A 12,458-nucleotide genomic window follows, 5' to 3' on the forward strand; every position below is an offset into this window, starting at 1 on the left:
GGAATCCGAAGAGCTATACAGCTAATTCAGAGATGCAAACCTGTCAACCCCTTATCAGTGCCCTACTTTATCACAGACCAATTCAGACCCTATTGGTCACCGCGTGCCTTTATAAATGCCAACGTTCATCCTACAAACTCCCATCACAAGGGAGAAACACAAAATAATAGACACTGCATTTTTTGCCTGGTACTGAAACGGCTGTACAATGTATAAACCTGAAAACTCAATTTTCCCTGTACAAGAATACGCGTAAGCCGTATGGGTTGACAGGTAAAGTAGTCGTGTAGTGTATAGTGTAGTGTATAGTGTAGTATATAGTGTAGAATAGCAAACCTGTCAACCCCTTATCAGTGCCCTACCTTATCACAGACCAATGCAGACCCTATTGGTCACCCCGTGGCCTTCTAGATCTCAACGTTCATCCTACAAACTCACATCACAAGGGAGAAACACAAACAAACACTTGATTTTCTGCCCCGTACTGAAACGGATGTACAATGAATGCATGGACCTGAAAATTCAATTTCCCCCGTACAAGAATTCGGGGGTGAAGCGTGTGGGTTGTGATGGGTATGCAGATGTCCCACAGCCACCTCCGACACGAGTGCATACCCATCAGCCCAACAACAGTCAAGGTGGAGGTGGTGGCCACGTTTTTACAAAACAAAAGAAGTTTAAATTTAAAATGAATCTCTCTCGGCTCTAACGGTGCCCGCATTCCATGCCGCCTATGGTGACTGTAACCATGACTTTGTGTTGCTGTACGAGGCGCTTTCATAATGACATTTTAAAAAACACACACACCCTTAGTTGTTGTATTATGCCCGAAACGTCGTGCTGTGAAGGGTCGTCGCCCGAAACGTTGTTGCCTGTGCTTTTATTTTACGGCCGGTTACTGACGAACGTGTTTATTGTTCGTGGCCGTATTTATTAGATGCTTTAAAAAATTAAATGAAATAATTTTGTTAAATAAAATGTAAAATGATAAATACATTTTCTATTTTATTTAAAATAAAAACATCAACGTTCGCAGCGCGCGAGGCGACGCCCCATACACAACGCCCACGCAAGCCCCTCCCCCCACGCGCTATGACCACGCCCACCGTTACCCCCCCACCTCTCCCCACACGCTATGACCACGCCCACCGTTACCCCCCCCCACCTCTCCCCGCGCCTGACCACGCCCATTCGAGCGAGCCCCACCTCTTTGACCACTCCCCCGCCCAATACACCACGCAAGCCCCTCCCCCCACACGCTATGACCACGCCCACCGTTACCCCCCCACCTCTCCCCGCGCTTGGCCACGCCCATTCGAGCTAGCCCCCACCTCTTTGACCACGCCCCCCCGCCCCAACCATCCACGCTTGACCACGCCCCCCCACCGCGCGCGCATTACCTCATCCGGCGCAGCGCATGACGTCATCTCAACATGGTCGGTGTGGCTTGCTGACGGCGGAGCGCGCTCTTTCCCGCCCAGGCGGAAAGGCACCGCGGCGTGAGGGGAACCATCCGCGCCTCGCCAGGTGAACGCGCGGGGAACGGGGGCACGTCGCAGCTCTCGGCTCGGGGTACATCTCGGCGCAAAAACGGCGGGAAATTTTAAACTTAAGCGCCTTTTTTTCTGCTTTTTTTGCGTGTTTTTGTCCGTAGAGAACTTGCGTTGTCCTTTTTTTTCCGCGGGGTGACGTAATGGCACGGCGTCACGGGCGGCCCTCGCCATTGGCTGGCGGCGGTGACGTAATCGCGTCGCGTTCGGTGGCACGTTGAGCACATTGCGAGGCGACGACGTCATCGCGCTCTCCCGCCCCATTTTGAGGGCCGTTAAAAGCGGCGCTTTCAATTGTGTCGGACGCGATGACGTCATCGCGTCGTGCCGTTGCGCCCAACGTCATCACGGCGCATTGACGTCATCGCGTCGCGCGGGAAGCCGTTGGGGTCCAAGCCGCGATGACGTCATCGCGTTGCGTTTTGTAATTTTTTTTGGGGAGCGGCGCGCGTGCGCGGTGACGTCACGGGCGATTGACGTCACCGGCGATTGACGTCAATGGTGACGGTTTTCCCATCTCCCCCCCCTCTTCGCATTGTTAAAAGGCTCGAACGGGAAGTGTGAGAGACACCGCCGCCGCCACGGCACTTGTTGCGGTCTTGGCCGCAACGCGACACTTTTGTCGTGGCCCTGGACATCCGCGAAGTTTACACAAAGAGAGTTGCGTCGTCACACGGGCCGGCATTTGTACGGCGCAGCTCCTATCGGTTCGCTCCAGAGCTCCTTTTTGTGTTGTCCACTTGGTTGCCCTTGCCACCCGCGCCTCCTGTTGGCACGTTTGGCTACGTACGGCGCGAAAGAAGTTAAACATTAATAACACGGTTGGCTACGTACGGCGCGAAAGAAGTTCCACATGCATAACACGTACGTAAAAAATAGAAATCAATAATAGAGAAAATTTGTTTTATTCTTTTTTTTACCTACATGACTTTAACGAAAAAACCTATGAGTATGAATCCTTGCAGTCACGAAAGCTTCAAATCTAGAATGCATAACACGGTTGGCTACGTACGGTGCGAAAGAAGTTCAACATGCATAACACGCTTGGCTACGTACAATATGAAATAAGTTATACATACGTAGTCCTGTATCTCACATTGCCATGTTTAATACCAGGTAATACCCGACCGATCTATACAGCTATTTTTCAGGAGCGACCTGGCCACAAATGATAGCTCAACTTAGTGGCATATCCGCCCTCACAGTCGGGGATATTTGCGGAATACACCACGCCGCCGTTGACCCTGGCCATTGACCGAGCAACCCAACGTTCCTACCAGCTCCCTCCGCAGGAATGTGTTTTGTTGAGGCAGAAGCTGGCACATCACTACCGCCTTGCATGGCACATGAGCTCAAGAGCTGATGTTCTTTGTGTTGGTAAGACCTGAGGCTGTAGTGCTGCATTTACATTGAGGTGGTTGAGCCAGACAATTCCATCAGGAGTAGTGGAGTGGTGAATCGCTGTGATGCTTCCTTCTTATTCCTGAATCGGGTTATATGTTCCAACGGTCTGTTCTGGGTGACCACAGTCGCACACCGGAGCGTTTTTAAATTTTCCATTTGCACGTCAAGTATTCGCATCTGCCATGGTTTGCGGGTATGCGGTTTAGCGTTGCCCCTAAGCTTCGCGGACGATGGAAGCCAGAAATCTGTGGGCTATACCAATCCCCTTATTGGCCACCACTAATATTTTCTCACCTCACTTGATAGCAATTAACGCTTTGTTTGGACCGCAGACTGAAATGGACTGCCACCTGGTTTAATAGTATAGCACCTGGTCCGTCAGGCTGTCATGGAATTAGCCATGTGATGGGTTTTGAATGCCTGGTTCTTTGTCTTGCACTGGCACCTCATAGTGTCACACTCTCTTCAGTTTGGGTCTCAATGTGTGCGCAGGGGAGAGTTTTTGCACAAAAGCGATTGGAAGAAGGGATGTCGCAATTGCTGCTGGTGGAGTTCTGAACACCGCCTCTTAGTTCTGATTTTCACTTCAGTGCAACTACCGCGCAAATTGAGTACCGTTTGAAGGCAGTATAAGTGGGCGAATGATCTGCAGAACTCAACATGTTTGTTGAACTGTACGTGTGGTTACAGGTGCCTAACCCGTTGTGTGGAAGCCGGAAAAAAATCGTGTAAATCTAAGCGGGAAACTATTTGTGTATTCTGTGAAAAGAATTGCAGCGAGAAAAGCGAAGTTCACAGCCAAGTGGTAACGACACGTTGGCTGTCGTTGCTCCCGCTTCACCAGCCAGTCCGGCTGCAGTCGGATTTTGGCGCCAATTTCCATGAAGGCTGCTCTTGTGGCAGAAGCTCCGCTTATGATTCTCAGGGACTCGGGGGGGGGGGGGTGGGGGGGGAAGGAGCAAACTTGCTGCCCGGTGTGGGTGGTGTACACCTTTGTGATGTTAACCCAGAATTTAGTGGTTCACCTTATAGTTTATTCTATCATTGTTAATGTTAACCATGTTAGAAAGGTTATCAGTGTTGAAAGAGTAGTACGCAGTGTTTTTATAACTTTATTAAATCGTTTGAAGTAAGCATTTAAACAACCACAGCCATGGCCAACATAGTGCTCAACAACCACAAAGACAACTCGCAATGCTCTTGACAGGAACGACTCCCTGATGGATTGAAGCGTTGCTCTGTAGAATGTGCTTTGTTAAGCTCTACTACTGTGTGCAGGTCTTAATTTCCAACTGTGCTCTCCCTTGTGTGTGTGTGTGTGCAGGGGGACATTCAAGGTGAATTGAATCTCTGGCGGCACGGGACACGACATCCCCCACTCTCACGCTGCGACACCGTGAACTGGGCATCCAGTATCATCATGGCCGAGTCGATGCTGTGCGCGACGGACGAGACCTACGCCAGGGCCTTGCTGCGCTTCCTGGATGCAGACCGGGAGGCGCGCCCCGCGCTCTCGCTCTGCGACGTGACGCTCATTGCGGGCGAACGCAAGTTCCGTGCTCACCGCACCGTGCTGGCCGCCGGCAGCGTCTACTTCCGCCGCCTGTTCTCGGCGTTGCCGTGCGGGTCGGCGCTCGGGGAGGAGCGTCTCTCCCTCGCAGGCGGCAGCGCCGGCACCTCCTCGGCCGTGTACAACGTGGAGATCGCCGGCGTGGAGCCTGGCACCTTCGAGCTGGTGCTGTCCTTCCTGTACACGGCGAGCGTGCGCGTGGACGCGGCGCGAGCGCGCGCTGTGCGGGCGCTGGGCCGGGCGCTGGGTGTGCCCTTCCTGGCCGCGCTGCCAAGCGGGCGGCCTGCACAGCACGCGGCGCGCGAGAGCGGAAGCGGCGGCGACGGCGACGTGAGCACCGAGGGCGTGCCGGTGAGCGACAATCCCCTGGGTGAGGCGGTGCCACGGGGAGAGGTGAGCGAAGGGCAGGCGGACGATGGGACTCACTCGGACGAGGACGACGTTCCTGCGATCGTCGGAGTAGTTTCCCCTGTGGACAATGGCCTGGGCGCAGTGCAGTCGGTGTGTCACCTGCGCGCCCACGTTGAAGAAGCCTGCTGTGAGGGGGAAGAGGCCGGCGATGGAGGTGTGAGAGTCGACGAGCCGGAAAGGATTGAGGCGAGCGAAGAAGAACAGGGGACAGTGGGAGGTGCTCCAGATCAACGAGAGTTAAATGCCGACTTCTCCGAGATCTCCGCGCTGGAGACCCCGGAGCTTGCGGCGAAGTCTCGGGAACAAGGTGGCTGCGAGGCTCTGGATACCCTCGTCAGCATTTCTATCACGGCCGTCTGCCACGAAGGCAAAAGTGGCGACGTCCGTCCCGATGCAGATCCTGGCGAAAGCGTCAAGAATGGAACCCGGTGCGAGCAGGACTCGCTGCCGCTGGAGGCCCCCGTGAGACCGACAGTAGCAAAACGGACCACCCCACTGGAGGCGACGATTAGAAAACTGCAGCAGGACGTGGAGAAACACGACAAAGCCTGCAGCCCCGATCGTCTTTTTTCCGTGCAGGCAAAGGTAGAGAGATCACTGCAGGGCTCCTCGTCGGCGGGGGCTGTGGAGGGTACTGGTAGCCACAAGGGTAGCAGAGCGGCGTCTGGCCCGGGCCTTAAGCGCGGCGTTTCCAACAAGAGACCCTGCAATGTCGCCGAGGATGGGAGCCCCGGCTTGAAAAGCTTTCGCACGAGCTTGGTGCTGGGCCGACTCGCGGAGGAGGGGCCCCCCGCCGCCGACGACCGCCACTGCGACACCGCGCAAAAGTGGTCGCTGGAAAAGCTCCGCGTCAAGAACGCCTCGAAAATCTGGTGCGACGAGTGCGGCCAGGTGTTCCGCACGGTGCGGGCTCTGAAGCGCCACGGCGATGTCTACCACAGCGCCAACCGGCCATACCCCTGCGCCGTGTGCGGCAAGCGCTTCCTCACGAGCTACAAGGCCTGGACGCACCGGCGCACACAGCACGCCGCGTCGCTGGCCGGCGGTCTGGAGGAGTCCTCGGAAGACTCCACCTCCCGCGTCTTCCTCGTGATTCCGTCCTTCGTGAGCGGGGCGCTGGATGGACAGGCGGAGCCTCATGCCGGCGACCGCCTCGGGGACGGAGGCGCCGACGGGGTGGAGGAAGGTCGCGCGCCGCTGGGGTTGGGAAGGCGTGCCAGGGCTGAACGGGGGAATAGAAGCACAGCCAGGAGCCAGAACGATGCGTTAGAGACTGACGGTCTTCTGGCAGATGCGGAGAAAGCGGATGTCACAAATGAAGAAATCTCTAGCAGTGAACAGTTACTGCAGACAGAGCCTGCTGATGTTAAACCTGACGAGGACGATGTGGAGCATGCGATGGAGAACGTTGAAACAACTGTCGAAGGCATTGAAGATGAAATCAAAGCTGTTACACAGGACCACGTCTTGGAAGCTGCTCAGGAGGAGACGTTGTCGTATGATGGGAGCCAAGCAGTGGAGGGGGACAAAGATGATGATGCGTTGAAAATGAGCAGTGATGGGCAGACCCTTCTGGTCAGTGGGGAGAGAAACGCGACATTGAATAAAGTCAATGACATCGAGTTCCACATTGACGACGGTGGAGAAATCAATGGAAACCAAAAGAGCAGCCTAAATGTTGAAGGAGATTCTGCAGAAGTGGACATTTCTCAAGCCAAGAAATCCATTGTTAAGTTGAGTCCGGAAAAGTCGACTGACCCCAAATCTGGTGATGGAGACAAAGGATGTCAAGATCAAGAATCGGTCACTGGCATTGACAGTGAAACGCAGACAGATGCTGTCTCGGAGGAAAGTCAGAAAAAGATCCCACGAAAACGCAAAAACATTTCGTGGGGCGACGAAGCTGCTGGTGGGAAATTGGAGCAGAGGCTTCTCGTGAAAAAACTTGCCCAATTTGGCGAGGATTCTGAGCAGAACAACACAGAAGAAGATGACGAGGATGATCATGAGAAAAAGGAGCCCCCGGCAGAGACGCAAGAGGCCGACTTGAGCGCCCAAGATGGCCAAAAGGTGAAAACCGCTGGCAAGGGCTGCGGCTACATATGCGGGGAATGCGGCAAGAACTTCCCCTTCTACTGCCGCTTCCGGGAGCACACCAAGACTCACATGCTGGAGAGGCCGTACGTATGCTCCGTATGCCCCAAGTCGTTCCGCAGGGAGGGCAACCTCCGCATGCATCAACGCAGGCACCGGCTCGAGCTGCTGGCCGAGCTGGACACCTCGCCCACGTCGCCGGACTCCGCCCTCGCTACGCCCAGGGTTAGGAAGTGCGTGGGGAGGAGGGGTCCTCGTTTCGGGCTAGCGGGAAGCCCTGGCGCGCCCGGACTAACACCCCGTACGAAAACAACGGGCGAGGATTCCGCGGCCGAGCAGGGCGACAAAGAGCCGGTGCCGTGCCGGCTGTGCGATCTGGTGCTGTGGTCGGCCGACGAACGGAAGGAGCACGAAGTGATGTGCGGGCAGCAGCGGCTCATGTGCAGAGCGTGCGGGCGCACCTTCCGCACGGCCTTCAGCCTGTGGCGCCACCGCCTGGAGGTGCACCACGACTCGGAGACGTTCGCCTTCCTCCCCGAGAGCCCTGCTGCCCAGCCTTTATCTCCCCCCGAGGCCGCCGCCGAGCGAGAGGAATCCGCTGGCGCCGCTGAGGCGGTGTCAGAAGCGGTGTTGGACGCTGTGTCGGACGCTGTGTCGGACGCTGTGTCAGACGCGGTGTCAGACGCGGTGTCAGACGCGGACAAGTCCGAGGAAATCGTCGCTCACTCGTCACCGCTGCCTGCCATCTATCTAGCATCGGCCTCTGCGGTCGAACCGTCGGCGTACTCTCTGCTGTCCCTCTCTGACGCTGCAGCGGCCGGCTCGCTTCAGAGCGACATTCCAGTGGAGACTGACAGCGACAAAGAGGCCAAGGCGGTTTCAGAAATCCTGATAGTGCTGGGTCCAGCGCTAAAGGATGACCACAAAACAAATGAGATGCTTTCCGCAGAAGAGGAAAAAGTGGAGTGTCAAGACGCGGACACTAATTTCGTGACTGTCGAGGTAAACACTCACAAAGGTGACGGCGACGATGACGGCGGGGGCGGCGATGACCACAATGACGACTTCCAGGAATCTCAAGTGGAGGGCGCGATCCCGAGCTCCGCCAACCCAGAGTCGGAGAGCCCCGCAGTTGAGAGCGGCGCTGATATCGGTGAGGATAAGACGAAGCCGCAGCCCAAGATGGTTCACGGGCTGGGCAGCGAGGAGGAAGAGGCGGCGCACCCCAGCTGCCGCAAGCCCCGGCTTGTGCATCCTGCGTCGCCGTCGCCGCCGCGATTGAGGAGGGACAGCGCGGCCAAAGCGAGACAGCTGAAGGCGCGGGCGGCTAGAGCGGATCGGAGAGCAGCTCCGCTCGTGACCGCCGCCGACGTGGAGAGCTCTCCGCACCTGGAGCCCGGCGCCGCGGGAGCGGCGCCGGCGCAGGGCGTGGACTTCCCGCACTCGTGCACAAAGTGCGGCGTCGTGTTCAGCCTCTTCCAGCAGTTGGAGCGTCATCAGGAGCTGTTCTGCGAGGTGAAGGCGTTCCAGTGCCACGACTGCAACAAGTCCTTCCGCACAAACTTCCGCCTCTGGAGCCACAGGCAGAGTTTCCACTGGGACGGCGACGCGGCTCCCGAAAGCCACAGTGGCTGAGTTGGCGATGTCTCTCGGTCGCTGTCGTTGATGGCATTGTTTGTTGCATCGAAAAGTCCTGGTTCTATTGAAAGGCTTTGTTTTCGTCCAGTTGGCAACCCAGTTTCACAAGGCTACACCACACACTGCCATGGGCAGCAGTAATGGATATTTTTAGCCGTGAGAAGGTGATCTTAACATTTGGAGAAATTATATTAAGTTGTCGCCGGGTGTTTTATGGCTATGTCACGCGGAGTGCTTCTTCATTGGCGCTCCAGCTAAGGTTCGGCATGTATGAAAAATATAAATAGCAATAAGTGCATTAAAATACATTCAAATTTAAATCAATGTTGACCGTTTGTAAATATGCCTTGGAGTGTGAATTTTTCAGTGTTTCCCTTAATTTGTTGTTACTGCACATTGCGTTACGTTTCCAAAGACGTGTTTTTTTGTTTTTTGAAAAGTATTGAAGGTGATTTAAAGCTTTCGTGACTGCAGGTCTTCATACTGTTTGGGTCTTTCGGTAAAGTCACGTGACTTTACCGAAAGACCCAAAGAGTATTGAAGGTGACCCACAATTTTCCTTTTGATTGTTTTGGTTTCCACCCGATATATATGGGTTTCACACTCACCCAATTTTTACTGCCACGTGAACCAAGTCCGTTGTGACACTTCTGCATTACAAAGCTGTACTTCAATGTTGCATTGTTGTAGCAACTTGAACGTGTTGTAAAAGTCTCTGTTGAACATCACGACTGCATACAATTTGTTTCTTACGTATTGTAGAGTGTTTTATTAAGCTATTGTAACCTATGATAATCCGTTGATTCATTAAATCCGTGTTGAAATAGGCCCAGAGGCCTGTTTTCTTTTAAAGGGACAAACTGCGGACTTCTTTGTCCTACTCAAGTGTGTACAAATAATAAAAACGAATCCCAGATACTGCTGATAAAGAAACCCGCTAGAGTCAGAATTGATAAAGGATGTATTTTCCTTTAATTTTTAGAGGATTTTTTAAAATTTTGTTATCCAGTTTCATCTTTGTTGAATTTTACCCGAGAAAGAAAAACGTGTCGCTATTTTCTCAGCAGTAACAAACCCTCCACAACAGCCTTTTACAACCCACGTGACCTCACTACAGCCAAATTGTAGCCGGTTTGCATTGTCGCAGGGGCGCGCATTCTCCCGCACTGGTCGTCAACGTGTCTGCGTGTAAAGGTGAGGCGTGGGGGGGGTGACCCATTCACGTGTTTGGCGAGTGTCTCTTTTTTTTACCCAACTGCAGTAAAAGTGCCAACTCGGATCAAGTTTTTTTTTTACGCTGTAAGAAGATCTGAGCTGGCATTTCACTGCAACGAATATTGTGTCGCACCTACGCCTTTTACAATGATAAGATGTGGTAAAAAAAATACAGGAAAGTTGGTCAAGAATTCATTAGTGGAGTGGTGTGGCGTATTGATTTGCTTACGTTCATTACGAATCCGGCTGCCTGAGCTCAGTCTCTGGCCACGGCTCGCGTCAATAGCGAGTGATATTTGAACTGGTACTGGGGCCACGGCCCCCAAACCCGCAATGACCAGCGTGGTGAAGTATGGTTAACCCCCCCCCCCCTCAACAACCGACATGGTGTGTGGAGGCCCTCAACCAGCAGCCGATTGACAAGTTGGGCTGCAAGTGATTCATATTCTTAGGTTTTTTCGGTAAAGTCACGTAGGTAAAAAATTTAAATTAATAAAAGTAAAATAAAATAAAATTACGACGTTTCGGAGGCAACACAAGCCTCCGTCTTCAGGTGGAACCGTCACAGGAAAAAACCTAAGACTATGAATCCTTGCAGTCACGAAAGCTTCAAATCTAGAATCTGCAAGTGATCGTTCATTTATTTGATGAAAATGTGCCAATGGTCTCCATTGCCAACAAATTGGAACAAAAATTGCCAAGGCCCACGTGTTCTCCCCGTTCGACCAAAAGTTTATTTGGCAAAGTTGTCTGCAACGACTTCTGCAATCTAGACACGAGAGATGCCTGCCTGCCTGCCGAACTAATGGCACAGCGAATAGTTGATAGTTGCTGCACGCTCAGTTTAAACCTCGTGCACTTTTCACTGGACTGCAGACACACACACACGTATGTACAAAGAGGTTTCATCATAACGTTTTAAACGGGATACTTCAGATCATATTCTAGGTAAATTAGAATTCCTATCATCACAGGCAATATCACATTAAGAATTGGTGGTGAACCGTCTCGCGCTTCGTTGACATGGACTTGAGCTCGCGGGTCTCCGGGTTTGTGCGGTTGTGTTTGTTGCTGTGCAGATGACATGAGCGGGAACGTGTTGTAATTATCGTGAGAAAGGAGTTGGTAGTTTCTTTCCATTTGGACGCGTAACTCGTTTTTTGTCCTTGTATCCACCGTATCAATGTTAGGTGAATAATGTAGTTTTAAATGCCTTCTATTGTAATATACTCACGTTTCGTACTAAGTTTTTTGTTACAACTATATGTAAGTCGTGCGTAGATGTCAGAGGACAACTGAGAAACACGTGGTTTGTCGGTCACCAACAGTATCTCGTGCAAGCAGACATGTTCTGGCAGCAGCAGCAGCACATGCTGGTAGCGATGTGATCCCTCTTTCTCTGACTTGGTGTTTTTGAAAAATCAAGACACAACGAGTGTATAGAGCTACTACACAAGCCTAATTTTAAATGGTTCAACTGTCATAGATTAACTATATTCTTTAAACGTTTCAGATGTTTTAGCTCACGTTTCCGATTGCTTAGTCCGTGTCCATAAAGCTTAGCTAAGCACCAGAGGCAACGTGGAAATTCGGAAATTTGAGTTGGTGCAGAACGGCTTCTGTGTCCTTAGTGTGAGCGCATGAATGGGAAACCGTGTAGCTTTGTACTAGCCGAGCTTAGTATGTTCATGTGAATATATTTTATTGCTTGTGGTTTGTAACGATGCATAGTGAATTTGAACGGATTCATCTGGTTAAATAAAAAAAAGTTAGATTGTTTTTCCCAATTGCCGCCGCCTTCTCTGCTTACCTCTACGACTTCAGCATCACCGTGAAGATGTTCGGCTTAAATAGCCATGATTACAGTCAAGATTTGGTTCAACGACAAATTATTTAGTAGTAGGTTTTTACCCTTTCAACTGGTACAAAAACTGACACCTTTATACAAGGGATCATGTTTGCAATGACCACAACACAAGCAATCAAAATGCAAACAAAAAGAAACAACTCTGATAATGATAATGATATGCACTGTCCTTGAAGTTGATTGGTCCACACCCGAGACAGCTTTTCTTAGAGCCTAGTCTCCATTGGTGTTGGACCAGATGACACCAAAAGGCGCACAACTCAAAAACAACGCACTATCAAGAGTATTGAGAGCTCGGAGTAAGCGTTTATTATTTGTCATCTTATTTGTACCACAATCTATATTGTGCCGTCTCATCTGCTCAATCAAAACTCCCTTATTACTTTCTTGTACCATTGGTCTTGTTTGTATGGTCTATCTGTCTTGTCCATGGTTTGTCTCGATCGCTGCTGTCATGTCCGTATTTTCTATCTAATTTTCCCTGTCACCATTAATTGCCTTCACGAAACACACGTGCAAACGTTACCGGACTTGAAAATCATTCTCAAACGCACGATTGCAACCCAATATTTTAATTGCCTAATTGTTACAATCCCAGCCGATAGGTAATAACACACCCTCCTCCCATCGTCGTGCGTGGCATTATTCGGGTAGGCTTCTTTGCCACAAAGATACCACTGAGATTTTTTAACCCAGTGACAGCCAGAAA

The 12,458-nt window shown here is 52.0% G+C and overlaps 1 protein-coding gene across 1 annotated transcript; it reads left to right on the forward strand.

The window, feature by feature from the left end:
- Positions 1-1,421: 1,421 nt before the first annotated feature.
- LOC144948883 (uncharacterized) lies at positions 1,422-11,656 on the forward strand. Its single transcript, XM_078878589.1, has 2 exons — positions 1,422-1,527; positions 4,279-11,656. The coding sequence occupies exon 2, from the start codon at positions 4,375-4,377 to the stop codon at positions 8,662-8,664; it is 4,290 nt and encodes a 1,429-aa protein (XP_078734715.1). The 5' UTR covers positions 1,422-1,527; positions 4,279-4,374; the 3' UTR covers positions 8,665-11,656.
- Positions 11,657-12,458: the final 802 nt, after the last annotated feature.

This window comes from Lampetra fluviatilis, chromosome 51 (assembly GCF_964198595.1).
Source record: "Lampetra fluviatilis chromosome 51, kcLamFluv1.1, whole genome shotgun sequence".
In the NCBI taxonomy this organism is placed as follows: Eukaryota; Metazoa; Chordata; class Hyperoartia; order Petromyzontiformes; family Petromyzontidae; genus Lampetra; species Lampetra fluviatilis.

Excerpts from the sequence above, each read along its gene's own strand:
- LOC144948883 (XM_078878589.1), top strand. The coding sequence starts at position 4,375 with ATGGCCGAGTCGATGCTGTGCGCGACGGACGAGACCTACGCCAGGGCC.